Source organism: Leptinotarsa decemlineata, unplaced genomic scaffold, assembly GCF_025532065.1.
Source record: "Leptinotarsa decemlineata unplaced genomic scaffold, Ldec_3_MD MMD2_tig00026299_RagTag_RagTag, whole genome shotgun sequence".
NCBI classification, from domain to species: Eukaryota; Metazoa; Arthropoda; class Insecta; order Coleoptera; family Chrysomelidae; genus Leptinotarsa; species Leptinotarsa decemlineata.
Window position 1 is genome coordinate 5418894 of NW_027412676.1, and position 16412 is coordinate 5435305.

At 33.3% G+C, this 16412-nt stretch overlaps 1 protein-coding gene and 1 pseudogene across 2 annotated transcripts in view; one reads left to right on the forward strand and one right to left on the reverse strand.

The window, feature by feature from the left end:
* The window catches only part of Dscam4 (Down syndrome cell adhesion molecule 4), a 585723-nt gene that overhangs the window by 301757 nt on the left and 267554 nt on the right, over nucleotides 1-16412 (reverse strand). For both annotated transcript variants that reach the window (XM_074180747.1, XM_074180746.1), the window contains exon 2: nucleotides 5176-5339. In XM_074180747.1, the coding sequence (XP_074036848.1) occupies nucleotides 5176-5339 (164 nt within the window). The remainder of the gene's footprint in view (nucleotides 1-5175; nucleotides 5340-16412) is intronic.
* Nucleotides 11358-13640, forward strand: LOC141484917 (uncharacterized; annotated as a pseudogene).

A 16412-nucleotide genomic window follows, 5' to 3' on the forward strand; every position in this document is an offset into this window, starting at 1 on the left:
TTTTTGACTAATGCAAATAATATAACTCATTTCTCTATAAAACAGCCGTTTGTTCCCCTGAACAGTCCCTTTTGATGGTGAAAACAGTCCCCTGTCCTACCTAACAGTCCCCTGTCAAAGTGCTCTCTTGAATAACAGCAGTAATAGTTACTCTTCTAAGCAATAGTATTATATTTTTATCAAAATGGTATAATAATACGCCCGGACAGTATCTGTATGGGCCACTGCAAGTTAACAGAGAATTTCCCCTGTATCAAAAGGGAAAAGTGGGGAAGAGTAATCAATTTATGAAGACAACAACTCAAATGATGAATCCTACAGTTTTTCATATTTTCAAAAGCTCCAGCAATGAACTCGTACTGACGAATTCCATTAGACATAGACATAAAACTGTTTTAATCTTCTTCTTTAAAGATGATCACTTGGTGATCGAAACACGTGTCGAGGTGTTAAAAATAACGATTTGGTGTTGGGAAAAAACTCCAGTAATATTTTGGTACAATTGATGACTAATTTCTTATAGAATGATGTGTAACAAACGCCAAACAATATACCAATTATATATATATATATATATATATATATATATATATATATATATATATATATATATATATATATATAAAATTTGTGGACATTTGTATGTGTGTGGAAAATTTGTTGACAGAACACTCAAAAAACACCACGTAGGCAGCTATAGCTACCTGCGTGACTTCCGGGTCCATGAAGTGTTCTGTCCACAAATTTTCCGTTTTGATTTATATATACAGAGTGACCCATTTGAAAGCGGGCCACCTCTCTAAAACTGTTATTTATTATCCGATTCAGAAGTTTTTTTTTCAATAGATAGAGCGTCAATAGTTCTATTAGAGTGCTGTGAAGTCGAAATATAAATAAAATTTTCAAGGCCTACTTCGAATTTTTTTCAAGGTCAAAAATCCAAAAAACATACTAGCGATTTTTTTATATGAAATTTGACGACGCCACTGGATTTGTGATGCTTTCAAATGGTTGTGACTGAAATTTCAAGATGAAATATGTTTTTTTAACAGAAATATAGCATAAGTAAAATTTTTATCACTTTATCTAAATATTTCGAATTGTCGTCATATTAAATCACAATATTATTAATAATATCGTTTAAAATGCTCTTTCACGTCGTTAGCAGTCGAGCTTGTAAACAGCAGTTATTCAAAATGGTGTCAAATTATGTTTCTTTCAAACAGAACTCCATAAAGTATAGAAGATAGTTATGTCCATCAAAACACTGCAGTTTTTTTGTCATCAGAGAAATGAAATATACATCTTTACATCAAATAGTAATCAATATTCAATAATCAATAATAACCAATACTGATGAAATAAATGAACTACAACAAAAAAATGGATTGAGATGAGAGTGCCCAGACATTAATTTCCGTACTTTGTAACTAATTTCCGATTTAATTCGATACGTTTATTCTACCATTTTCTAATGCTAACTAATCATAAGATTCGATCAAAATTCGATCATTGGTTTGGGGTAACATTTATGCAAGCCTGGTCTTATTCTTTCACGCAGTTCCTCTTTGGTGGTTGTCAGTTATTCCGAATATCTACATATCTTGGTTTCATTCAAACATGTTTGGGATGCCACATTTCGAAAATATTATTTTTATTAGAAGGCTTTGAAAGTTAAGTTGCCGTGGAGATGACAAGTCATTAAAATAAAAGACGAAAAGACACAAATTTGTCAGTATTAATAGTGAAGTTTATAACTCTTCAAGTACCTACACTAATAAAGAAGTATGGCAGATAATTTGACTTTGCAGGAGAAAATTGAAATAGTAAAACTTCGTGGTAACAACGACAGATCCGAAAGGGAAGTATGTAGAATTTTCAATAACATGCATCCGGAGCGTCGAAATATTAGCAGAGCTACAGTTGGAAGAGTAAACAAAATTTTCAATCAGTATGGAGCTGTTAGTAAACATATCCTGAAGAATATTAATACTGTACAAAGGCAGAGACGAAATAATTCTGAACGAATTCGAAATTATTTTAATAATAATCCGAAAACAAGTGTGAGAATTGCAAGTGTGGACATCAACTTACCGCGTGAAACAATAAGGAGAAATCTTAGGAAATATAATAATATGAAGCCCTTTAAACCAAAGTTTCTTCACACCTTAGAAGAAGGCGATAATGAAAAGAGGATGGAGTATAGTTTATGGGCTCAAGGAGAATATCTAAATAACAGGAATTTTCTGAAAAAAATTTTGTTCAGTGACGAGGCAACATTCACAACCAATGGAACAGTTAATTCTCAAAATTCAAGGTACTGGACGGAAGAAAATCCACATTGGATAATAAATTGCAGAAGACAGTACTCCCAAAAAATAAATGTTTGGTGCGGAATATTACATACCAGAATAATTGGCCCCTTTTTTTTTGAAAACAATTTGAATGGTCAAATTTTTTTGAATTTTTTGAAAAACGAGTTTTCCAACGCTATGGATGAACTTCCACTAGCAGAAGAGGCCCATATTCTATTTCAATTAGATGGCTGTTCCATCCACAATAGCAGGATTGTTAGAGATTGGCTGGAAGAAAATTTTCCTAATCGGTGGATAGGGCGAAATAGTTCACTGATTGAGTTTCCCCCCAGATCCCCGGACTTGACTCCACTTGATTTTTTTTTATGGGGCACCGTTAAGGAAAAAGTATACAAAACTCGCCCAACGAGCAAAGAGGAACTGCGTGAAAGAATAAGACAGGCTTGCAGAGATATCACCCCAAATCAATTATTGAATGTTTTGGTTAACATTAGAAAACGATATGATAAATGTATCGAATTGAATGGAGATTTGGTGGAACAGTCCAAAATTTAATGTGTGGGCATTGTCATGTTAATACATTCTTTTGTAGTGGTTCATTTATGGTTTTAATATTGATAATTATATTATGATATAAAGATGTGTATTTCTATTCTTTGACAACAAACTGCAGTGTGCTAATAAAGATAACTATATCGCACATAAAGTTGTTATGTTCTGAAGAAGTATTTCAAACCATATTATTTACAAAATTGTTATTTAATATACAACTATTTGAATTATTTTGACAGTGATTGGTATATTTTACTTATGCCATATTTCTGTTAAAAAACATTATTTTATCTTGAAATTTCAGTCACAACCATTTGAAAGCATCACAAATCCAGTGGCGTCGTCAAATTTCATATAAAAAAATCGCTAGTATGTTTTTTGGATTTTTGACCTTGAAAAAAATTCGAAGTAGGCCTTGAAAATTTTATTTATATTTCGACTTCACAGCACTCTAATAGAACTATTGACGCTCTATCTATTGAAAAAAAAAACTTCTGAATCGGATAATAAATAACAGTTTTAGAGAGGTGGCCCGCTTTCAAATGGGTCACTCTGTATATATATATATATATATATATATATATATATATATATATATATATATATATATATATATATATATACCTAAAATACCTGAGTTAAGACGCTCTGACCGTATAAAGAGACAGACAACAGGATGACCAGTTCAGTTTGAGGAGTGCCAGATGATGACAGTACTACCAACTGTCGAAAGCACTCGCAAATAATTAATAGAAGATATAAAGCTTCAAATCCTTTTTTGTAGAGTTCTTGGAAAGGTCTTTGATGTTTATCAAAATTTATTGTGCCAAATAAAATTTCGAAATGCTAAATAAATATAATGTATAAATTTGAAAAAAAAAAGCATTGATATTAATCACCTTATCACTACCTAGAATCTGCGAAACATAACTTAATCTAAAATGAGTACAGATTACCACTCTATGGTAATGTTTGTTCTATGATTTCTAACCTTTATCATAGAATGACAGTTTTCTGTTTGTGAATAAACAGTGAATGACTGGAAAGTGACAAATATTGATTTATCGACAAAAACAATTTTCACAATGTTATGATTTGTAAATTAATGTTCGAAATGGTGAAATAATGTTTATTGAGTTTGTGATCACTGAATGATGAAAAAGTCTCTCCTGCCTCCTTATATCAGCAACATGTTTTGGAATGGTATATAGGTTTTATTTTACCTTAATATGATCTAGAAGCTGTGACTGGTCTAGTTGGAATTTCTAAAACTGGATATCCTGGTAAGTTTCAATTAGCTGCCTGTTCACACTAATTATCATTACTGGATTTTTATTTATTTTTAAATATTTTCACCTACTATTTTCAAATTAAATTCAATTTTCAAAAACTTAGCAAAATTTCAACGTGCTTCCACTTCCAGTGTTCTTCATCGACTCCCTTTTCGCTTCCCCAATCAATAAATTCTCCTCATTTCCTTGGCAACCAATTCTCGAAAATTCTAGATCATGTCAACTTGTTATAATTTGTAACTTTTTGGCACTTTATACAAACTAACCTTAGTTTATTCACCATTTGGATAAACATACTTAATCTAATATCTAATATTAACAATTTTGATTGTCTTATGACAGTTCACATTTTCAATTTTACAATATTTATTTTTGAAATCAGGAATTTGCACATTTTATAAACTCTTTCCAATAACAATAACTTAGTAGGCTTGACAACATTTTTACTACATGGTTTTATCATATACTGAGTGTTGTTTTCAGTTACACTTTGATGTACTTACTACATATTGATTTAGATAATTTTGAATGAACTTGTAATGTTATTTTGTTTGCTGATATTGATCTAGATGGTTTATTAATTTGTTTTTGTGTTTCAGGCAATATATATGAATGGTGATTGATCATTTCTAATCATGGATTGTGACATTTGAGCTTCAGTGGAAACAAACTGATTGAGGAAAGATTATTTGTTGTTAATATATGTGCGTAACCATTATACTGAAAACAAACGATAAGAAATTTCTACTTAAGGTAAGGTATCTAATCTGTACTTCAAATGAACAACTTATGAGCTAATTAGGTTTTGTCAAAATTCCAATGAACAATACTTATATCATATATATATATATATATATATATATATATATATATATATATATATATATATATATATATATATATATATATATATATATATATATATATTGTTCCATCATCCATTGATGCTCACCGAAATAGAATACTATATACGTCACGGAAAATGGGTAACACAATCAAAAACACTTTATACATACTTGATGTACTGGAGATCCATCCGCCAGTATCCATTCGACTTCTGGTGAGGGACTTCCATGAGCTGTGCAGTCTACTTTGCCTCCTGAACTATTGCTGAACTCCACTCGATGTGGAGGTTCGTGAATGAACAAAGGTCCTTGTAAGTCCACACCACCACTAAACACTGAAACAATGGAATGGAATAAATTCATACATTCGTTTCAAATTGGATGGAAATATGAATCAGACGGAGTCAATTTTTTGTAGAATCACTTCATTACTTTATCGGGTCATTCCTTTCTTTCACGATATTTTTTACACTTCAGTTGGGATATAATCATTCAAGAGCTGAATAGAATCAGAGTTAGTGGTCAAAATAATTTCAATTATCAAAATGGAATAAAATCAAGACAACACAAAAATATTACGCAAAATGTGATTATTTTTTCATTAAAGTCGTTGATACAAAGACATTAGGATTTGATTTTAACCATAATAGTTATTTCAAAAGGTATACAGAGTTTTGAAAAAACTTGTTGTCTGTTGTCTACATTCAAAAAATAGTAGTTGAAAAGATCTAATTCTCAGGAAAAAAAATTTTGTACATTTAATTTACTCATCAAATGAATTATTTCATAAGTTAAATTAGACTTGATTTCTTAAAAGAAAAAAAATTCATTATTACCTTCAGAAACTGCAAAAACATAGTTCTCTTTTATTTTCTTTGAAAATTCCAGCCTTTTAACTCACGCAGACTATAGTAGTTAACAGAAATGGAATTTTTCTCTTGACAACGTCAATATAAATGTTAACAAAATATTCAGTACCTTCTCTCAGTTAGCAATATCAAGACTTCAAGATAAATTAAAAAATTATAATATTAGTATTTACGCAATAACCAATAAATTATCTTTACACTGACCCGATACTTCGTGAAAATGGATAACACAATCCATGATAATAATTATACGATTCCCAATATATTTGTTTATTCAGGACGTATTTTGCTACACAGTAGCTCCATATGTTGGAGTGGAACATCCAACTGACCTACAATGTTTTATGTAGTAGATAATTGCTCAAAGCAATTGGATAAATGAATATTTCTGGTGAAATACTACATAGGTTGAAAAGTCTTAGCCCTAACACATAGATGGCGCTTGTCTTATTGCTTCAACGCTTTTTCAGTTAGTAATAACCTTCAAGAGAAAGCTGTTGAAATTTCATATTCTACTCATAAGTTTGTTAATTATTGGGCTAAGAGTGACACCACTTTTGTTATTTTCGAAACAATGCATCAAAAACAATTTCGTATTTTAATTTTACACTGCTTCCTGATAGGAAGAAATAACATTCAAGCGAACCAATGGCTTGAAAGGTGGTATAAAGGCTACGCTTCATCAAAAGCAACAATTACACATTGGTTTGTTGACTTCAAACGTGGTCATAGAAACACCGATGATGCAGAAAACATAAAAAAAATCCACAAAATCGTTTTGAATGATCGAAAAATGAAGTTGCGTGAGTTAGCTGACACTGCAAAAGTATCGAAAGAATGTGTTGATTTTATATTGCATGAGCATTTGGCTATGAGAAAGCTCAATTCCAAATGAGTGCCGCGCGAGCTGACTGTTGAAAAGAAACAAGAACGTCTTGATTATTCTGAGCAGTGGTGGCCATGTTCAAACAGAACAAACCGGAAGTTATCGTCGGTATGTGACAATGGATGAAACATTAATCCACCCCTGATTTGTTATCTTTGTCCATTTTTGACATGTTGTTTTTCATATGTCCATTCAAGTAGTTACCAGGTATGTTGATATTTGTGAGTGAGAAGACGACTTGATGAAAAAAAACATGTACATGGCATATAACACTGTACCAAGCTAACATGTGGATCGTGCCCAAAACTTCATATAGGATGAACTTCAAAAAATTTCAAAACGAGAATCTCTGAACATAAAAAAAGTTTTGAACTGAAGAAAATCAATTCCACCTATGCTTCTCACATTTCAGAGAACAATTACGATTTCAACATGAACTACGACATTTTGCATACATTTATAATATTCTCGCACAATGCTGGAAATTACTTTTCGACAGTGTCTAGTCAGGCGAATTTTGAAACAGTGAATGAACTCGCACGAGTATTTTGCAGACTTTTCAACATGTTTTACAGGAAAGGGGTTTTTCCTTCTTGTTGGAAGATTGCTCGCATTCAGCCCATTCCAAAAAAGGACAAAAAACATCTTCCAAATAACTATAGACCAGTCACTTTGCTATCAATGATGTCAAAAATCATGGAGAAAGTCGTAAACCACCATATCCTCAAATATTTGTCACCCATATATGAATAACGCAACGGTGAAACATGGAGAATCAAGAGCTGTTGCGCTTGATATTTCTAAGGGCTTTGACCGTGTGTGGCATGAGGGTTTGCTGGCCAAACTTCGATGATATGGCTTGTCGAATCGTTTTTGTATATAGCTCTCCAGCTTCCTGAAAAAACGTTCCCTGCAAGTGATCGCCGATATGTTTCTCTCGAATCCTTTCATCATCAACACTGATGTTCCCCAAGGATCCAAATTGTCTCCAACTCTCTTTTTACTGTATATCAACGACTCATTGTAAACATTCGAAAATACAATATATTGCTTTGTTGACGACAGCACACTTGTCTCGTCATTCCATTTGGATTCCAGGACATCGACTACGAAGGCACATATTCACAGGCAGCAGAAAGTTGCATATCTCAATGAGGATCTAGAAGTGATATCGAATTGGGGTGGAAGTAACCACAATAACCCAGGTATCGGTTTTCACCAAGAAGATAAATGTCTCCGAACAGGATATATAATAATGTCAGATCAGACGACAATTCCGTTTTCTGCTTCAATAAGTTTGTTGGGGGTTAAAAATGGACACCAATATGTCTTGTCACAATCATGTCGCTGTTTCTTAAAAGCTTGTAACACTGTTCCGAACCAGAAAACTGTACACACCTCAGCAACTTTTGATGCTTTATAAAGTTCAGATCAGACCTTCTCTTGAGTATTATTTTCATGTATGGAGCTCTACCCCCAAACATACCCCGAAGTTGCTGAATTCCATCCAGAAAAAACCATCCATCTGATTGGAGACGCGGACATCACGTGCAACCAACATCAAAGAGAAGTTGGAGATTTATCTCTATTTTATAGATACTTTCACGGGAAGTGTTCAAGTGACTTGGCACATTTGATCTCACCGAGAGCGGTACATATCAGAATTACGCGACGGACTGTGACTGCTCATCGTTTTGAGGTTCGACACTTCGAACTTCACTGTTTCAGAACTCTATCAACTGGAGAACTGCGTTCATGCGGAAAGAACCTCCTGAAAACGTTTTTCCAAATATATTTTATCTCCAGCGATTCAAATCTAACGTGAATCACTACTTTCGCACAGGTACCAATCTGAGAGCACCTTAAGGATTTTTCTGTGATGCAAGGATAAAAGTTATACTTGACGAAATCTCTTGAAATCAAGAAATCATTGAAATTATTTTTAACGACCAACAGAAAGTATTTACTCACCAGTATTGGACTTGTTTCCATAATATATCAATAGTTTACATATTCATTCATAAACTAACTATTTTTCTAAAGGTGATGTTTCTAGAGATTTGTTTTTTTTTAATCTAGACCTTTTTCCAGAAGAAATCATCTATCTGATTAAGTTTTGTAATCACCTACTTGATGTACCGTAGTCCTTTTTACATTCATTTGGAGTTCTTCATACCCATTTTCATTTTTTAACATTGACAAAGATGACATGATCAAAGAGAAACTTTCTTTCTCTATAAATAAATGAATTTCAATCAATAATGCGAATACATGAATTAGAGAAGAATCAATCTAATTGATGCTCTGCAATGAAAATGGAAGAAACAGCTCCAGGTTGATTATTCTTCACTAGCTTTGCGGACAAAAATATTAATGTGCCCAAAAATCCTGCGAAAATTTCACGATTCTTCGGACTACCGATAATCTATAGGAACAATCCATTTATCGGTGATTTTCTGAAATTAATCATTTGGATACAAATTTTCCTAAATGGAACTTCACAACATTAGTACAAAGAAAGTAGGTATACTCGTAACGACAGAAACCATATCAATCCACGAATGGATGGAAAGATTAGTAAACTTTTCGAAAATCTAAATAATCGTTCTTTTTTTTGTATTGTTTCCTTCTAAAACGTTAATTTATAATAATAATAATCTTTATTGAAATAGGAAACTCAATATACATATCTATGAGTGTAATAATGACACTAGCACAATGAAATATAAAAAAAATATATGTAAAAAATTTTAAATTTAAACAATTTGAGATTTAAACTAGCATGTAGCCAGACAGTGAACATTACATATAAAGATTTCAGTATCATATATTGAGTAACATTTAAATAGCTAATGGAATACAGGTACTTATATACATCAAATTATTATTTAAACAGTTATATTTGGTTTCATTACAGATATAAATACCCTAGTGAACAATTGAAAACAATTAAAAACAATAAATGAAAAAATAATAAATGATAGCCAATAATGTCCCAAATAATTTCTCAAAACTATACAATTTTTATTCTATTACTTTTTTTTAAATTATTCAAGTGCTTTTTTGAAATCTTTCAGAATGGATATTTTTTTTATTCCTTCAGGTGATTCATTGAACTCGTGGAAGCCCTTAAAAATTAACGAATTCATGGTACTTCCGAATGCCGGTCTGTTCATATGTATATTATTGGTATTTCTTGTATTATAACTATGAATGTTTTTATTGAATTTGAAGTATTCTTTAAAATATTCTGATGCCATTCCATTTACAATTTTGTATACTAGAGTCATTGTAAAATAGAGTCTACTTTCAATTGAAAACCAATTCAAACAATCAAGCACACTTTTTATGAGAATACGGCGATTTGTTTTCAAGATTTCTCTGATTCCTCGATTTTGTAGTTTTTGTAGCATATTTAATTTATTGAGGTTAAATAAAAATAATAATGACGCACAATAATGGAAGTGTAGTTGAATAATGGTATTTTTAACTGTTACTTTGGACTGCATTGACAAATTTTGTGCTATTCTACTGAAAAATATAGTTTTTTCGATATTTTCGAAAGTGATTGTCAAAATTTAAAAAATTATCCAGTTAACAACCAAGGTATTTGACTGATGACACAACTTAAATTTTTTCGTTATTGATATTGAGGTTTATACCGTTGATATAAGCAACGTATCATCAGCAAATAGGTTTATGAACTCAGATTCAATAAGAAGTTCAATATCGTTCAAATATAAAACAAAAAGAAGTGGGCCCAGAACGCTACTTTAAGGAACACCTACATCAATGTCTTTTTCATTTGATAATGCATCTTTAAAACGGACTTTCTTGTTTTCTATTGTTTAAATAATCACTGAATCATTTCAACACCTTTCCATCAATCCCATACTGAGCCAATTTCAACAACATAATTTCTCTATCAATTGTCTCAAAAGCTCGTCTTAAGTCTAAAAATACAGCAATAACATATTTCTGGTTATTCCAGTTAGTTTTAATATTACATATTGTGAGCTGCAATGCTGTTTCACATGAGAAGTTTTTACGGAAACCCGATTGATTATCAATCAAAATTCGAAAAATGAAGTATATTCCCATAATTCACATATTTGAATATGTTTCAGTCGAAAAAATGAAATAATCGAAGAGGTTTTAGCGGAAAAACGGATTTTTCTACAGATATTTTTTCAAAGTATAGGGTAAAGCAGACAGTCATCGGCCACCGGGTAGTTATTGGCATAGCGTCAGTTTTTCATAATTAATAATAATCTGGTGAGAAAGAAGCGGAATTCAATTTCATCAGTTGGCATCGGCAACCTTTCAGAATATGTTTTCCTGTTTTCCAAGTCATATCGCATAACCTCAAATAACTACGTCGTTGTGAATAAGTTCGTGCTCTCTGTTCTTCAGTCTGTGGTCAGATATATCAAGAACTATTCATATCGAGTGTTGTACGAGGTCAAATACGTTCCAATGTAAATAGGTTTTCACATTTTTTTATGATTTATCAGTTTGAAGAACATTGAAGGCAAATTATTCAATGGCGGGAAAATGATTTTTATGGTCAAAATTCATGTTTTACCGTATGCCAATCACGGGCTTCGAATTTGATGTCTAAAACAGTTATTGGCCATATGGCCAATGACTGCATGGTTGAAATTTTTCACTATTTTACATTTCTCAGTTCATTCAAATCCATTTCAGAACCTAATTGACAGTAACCTATTGATAATGATGAAAATACCATCGTATATAGTGGTTGGCCATATGCCAATCACTATAATCGACCATATGCCAATAACTGTATGACCATTCGAAATGAATTGAAATATTTTTGCTTGTTCCTTTCTAGATGCCGAAAGTACAAGAAGGGAGAAAATATGAGAAGAAGTACACAGAAGAAACTATCACCTCAGCTTTAGCAGCCATAAAAAATGGTATCTCTCAAAAACAAGCCTCTAAATTATTTGGTGTGCCTCGTCAAACGCTGCAATTCAGAAAAAGTGAAAAGTTCCATAGTAAAACTAACTTGGGACCAAATTCCATTCTCACACATGGAGAGGAAACTATTTTAGAAAACTGGATCCTAAATAGTTACAAGAAAGGTTTCCCAGTCAGAAAATTTGATATTCAAGTATCTGTGAAAGAATTCTTGGATGCAAATCCTCGGGATAATCCATTTTGTGATAATATACCTGGCGACGGATGGTACAGGGCTTTTCTCGAACGACATGCAGCTCTAACTGACCGCACCCCAGAGGCTGTAACAGCTGTTAGTTCTGTTATTTCAGAGTCAGACATACGACATTGGTTTACTTTGGTGGAGGAATATCTCAAGGGATAGGGTCATTTGGATATATTGAGAGATCCAACCAGAGTGTTCAATAGGGACGAGACATGTTTTTCTCTTTGTCCTGAAAATACCAAGGTTATTGCTCCTAGAGGTGCAAGAAACGTTTATGAGGTAGACTCTGCCCAAGCAAAAACGAACATAACCGCCATGTTCACTTTCTCTGCTGCTGGTCAGGTGACAGAACCTATGCTAATATTTCCGTATAAGAGGCTACCAGCTTCCATCATAAATTCGGTACCAAGTTCTTGGGGAGTTGGTCATAGTGACAATGGTTGGATGAAGGTGGAATTGTTTTACGAATATATCGGCAATGTATTATATCCGTGTTTGGAAAATAGTGGAACTGAATTTCCGGTCATCCTTTTCGTGGATGGACACTGTACTCATCACACTTTGAAGTTGAGTCAGCTATGCACAAAAGTAGAGATTATTTTGATAGCACTCTATCCAACTGCTACCAGAATTATGCAACCTGCTGATGTGGCAGCTTTCAAGCCACTCAAAACGGGATGGAAAAAAGCTGTATTGGAGTCACAGAAGGAAAAATCCTCAACAAATACTAACCAAGGAAAAATTTGTTCCAGTATTGAAAATCGTAATTGATTAGTATGCCAAGGTGGATACAATAACACATGGGTTTCGAGCCAGTGGTTTATTCCAATGAAATACCTCTGCTATTGATTACGAGAAATGCCTTGGTTTGAACAAAAATATAATTGAAATAATCCACGATAAAGAGGAACCACAAGGAACCAAAGATGCTTTCATTTCATATAACCACTTCAAAAATATAGTACGAGATGAAAGAATTGAAATTTTTGAACAAATCAACAGAGTCAATAATAATAATGATGAGTTAATTATATTGTACAAACTGTACAAAGAATTTAAAAAAAATGAAACCTTGGTTGCAGATGCTGAGACTGATATTGCTCCATATATCACAAGTGAAATACCTGCAGAGACAAAGATCAGTGAAGATATAGATATAACAAATCTCGAAATAATTTTTGCATGATATTTCACCATCTGTGAATACTGATGATCATGTACCTACCGTGACATATGAGGTCATAGACTCGTTAGAGGAAAAAAATCATACTGGCACGAATCTTGATGTAAGAAATGAGTTTGAGTTTGGAGATGGTATAAATGAAGAAATGATAAAAATATCAGAAGAAACAGTGAGTGCCACAGATGAAATAAATTGTGAATTTGATAAGCAGTCAATGAAAAATACCATGAAACTAGATGGGCCGAATAAAAATGAAGAATCCGACGCTTTCGTCATTGCAAGAACATTACAAGAGGATCATGACGAAAGAGGAATCAATCCAGTGAATTCTAGTCTTCACGATCATGTGATATGGCCTGAAACCCCGGTAAGGAAGGGTAAGAAAAATAGTGAAAGATCATCATTTTTTTAACGAGCACTCAATGGAAAAATATTCAAACGGAAAAACTGGAAGCTAAGAAAAAGGAAGAAAAAGAAAAAGAAAATAGAAAGATGTTTGAAAAAAGCTGAAAACGAAAAGAAGTTAGAGAAATAGCAGGCAATCAAGAGGAAAAAATCAAATGAGCCAAATACAGCAGAAGGTAAACATGATGACAAAAAGAAAATGAAAAGTGATTTGCAACTGGCAGAAATCCAAACTAAAATTTCTTCAGATGATTCATTGGAGCAGGAAAATGCTACTCCCCAACCTCTCCCAAGTAACAGCCGAGTAAATATTTTATCATGTGTCACAATTGCACGAGAAAAACATGTGAGGAAAGTATTTGGTGACGACAAGAGCAATAACTCTACAGAAAACAATTAGGAAAAATTACCTTTTCCCAATAATCAGATTGCTCTTGCCAAAATCTGCTTCATCTGTACGAACAAGATTCGCCTAATTTCAAAAGGAATCAAATGCTATGGATGTGAAAGAACCTGCCATAATAGGTGCATTATTAGACTGACACCATCAACTGATACATCCTGTTCACAAATTTATTATTGTAAAACCTGCTCAGCCAAACCAAATATTTCTTGAAATCATTATTATGATGAATTGAAGGGGTTATATTTTCAGGAGTGATTAATTTTTTGGGAAAGAAAGTTTTTGGCTTTCTACTACTCCATCTGATGTATCAGATGGAGTAGTAGAAAGCCAAAAACTTTCTTTCATTATTATAATATATCAGTTGAATGAATTGAAGTCCTGGTAGGGTTTGACAACCTGAAGTTTCATTTCATTTGGGTATGCCAATCACTGTAAGTCTTATGGCCAATAACAGTAATGAAACGGCCAATGACTGTGGATTTTGCATTCTTGGAAAATTATATAAAATTCTGGGTTCAAATGGAAGTAGGGCAATATTTGGTTAACTCTTCTCCTACTTATATTCTTCAAAATGATTGTTTGACAACAGTATCCTTCATAATGTCCATATTTATTCTATTAAAACAGATAAACTACGAGACAGGCCTTAAGTGGCCAATGACTGTACGCTTTACCCTACTTGGTAATTAATATTTCGATAGATATATTTTTTTCAGTCACCTGTGTCGCATATAGTTCATTTTTTAGATTTGTTAAACTTTTTTTGCACACATTGTACAGGAGTTGTCAAGTTACTGTCATTGATATATGATTGATGAGTCAATTGTATTGAACTTCCTTTGGAATATATTTGAGTTTGTTAAGTAGGTACTTTCATAGTTTCTGATCCATATTTCGTCCTACATTCGACGTATTCAGTCACCGAGTAGGTGGATTTCGATTATTTAACATTTGGCGACCGTGACAGGACACCCACTATGGAGAAGGTAGTGAAAGTACTAGCAGTGCAGCGAAGAACGTTCGACCAGGTGTTCAATGATATTTTGTGCTTGTTCGGCCGAGAAAACACTGACAAGATTATCATTTCCAGCAAAATCAATATTCTGGAGCAGAAAATCCAGGTCCTGATGGATTTGCATAGACAAACGGTGGATTTAAAAATCTCAAACTACAGAAAATTGAATTTAGGAAGTTTGGTGGTGGGATCAAAGAATGGCTTCCCTTTTGGAGTCAATTTCAGAGGGTGAATGATGATGAAGACATGCACCAGAGAACAAATTCCAGTATCTAATCAAAGTATCGATACCCAATTCGAAAGCTTGTCAACTCATAGATAGTTACCCTCCCACTGCAGAAAATTACCCAAAAGTAATTGAAAGCTTCAAGAAAAGATTTGGGAGGAAATATATTCTTGTAGAATTCTACGTGCGTAAGTTGTTGAAACTAATACTGAACAATTTGTCGGCTTAAAATAATCTTAGCATCCTTTACGATAAAATGGAATCCCAGTTACGTGCTTTGGAGACCCTCGATATAATACAGATACTTGTGCACCCATATTATATCCTTTAGTGGAGTCTTGTCTCCCGGAAGACCTCATTCGAGTATGGCAACGAAGTAGTCTTTACGACAGTGACTCTACACTCAAAGATCGCCTAGACAAGTTGATGAATTTCCTCAGTAAAGAAGTCGAGAACAAACGAGGAATGAATAACTTTAGCTACGTCTGGATTCGGCATTCAAGGTAAATTCGAAAAGAAAAGTGATTCCCAAAAACATAATTCTTCTCTACCAACCGCAACTAGATTGATAAATGACAAACTACTGTAGTAGAAATCGTCCAAGCGAACTCTGCACCGCAGCAAAAAAGTGGACATAATTTGATACTTCTACTTTACAGGTCACTGATACGTTCAAAAATAGACTACGGAAGTATTGCTTATGCCTCAGCCAAGAAAACTACGTTGAAGCCCCTGGACACAATACATAATTCTGCCATACGTATCATTTTAGGAGCATACAGAACGAGTCCAGTTGAAAGTTTATATTTCGAAATCGGGGAACCATCATTGAGTCATCGCAGAATGCAGCTGAGTTTATCATATGCATCAGCAGTTGCATCACATGAAAACCATCCAACTTACAAGAATACGATAACGAATCGGGTTCTTACCTCATATGACCGACCAAGAACTAACCCCCCCCTTATTACGAAAGGATCAGACGATATCTTGACTCAATCCAAATTCAGAAATTTCCTTCTATATATCCTACAAATATATTAGTACTCCACCACCATGGCTGATAAACCCACCCATATTCAACTACCAACTATCCCAGTTCTATAAATATTCCACAAATACTAACATCATTATCCAGAACTTCAGGCAACTGATCATTAAGTGTAAGGGCTACAAAGAAATGTACACAGATTTCTCAAAAACTGATGTAGGAGTAGGTGTTGCAGTAGT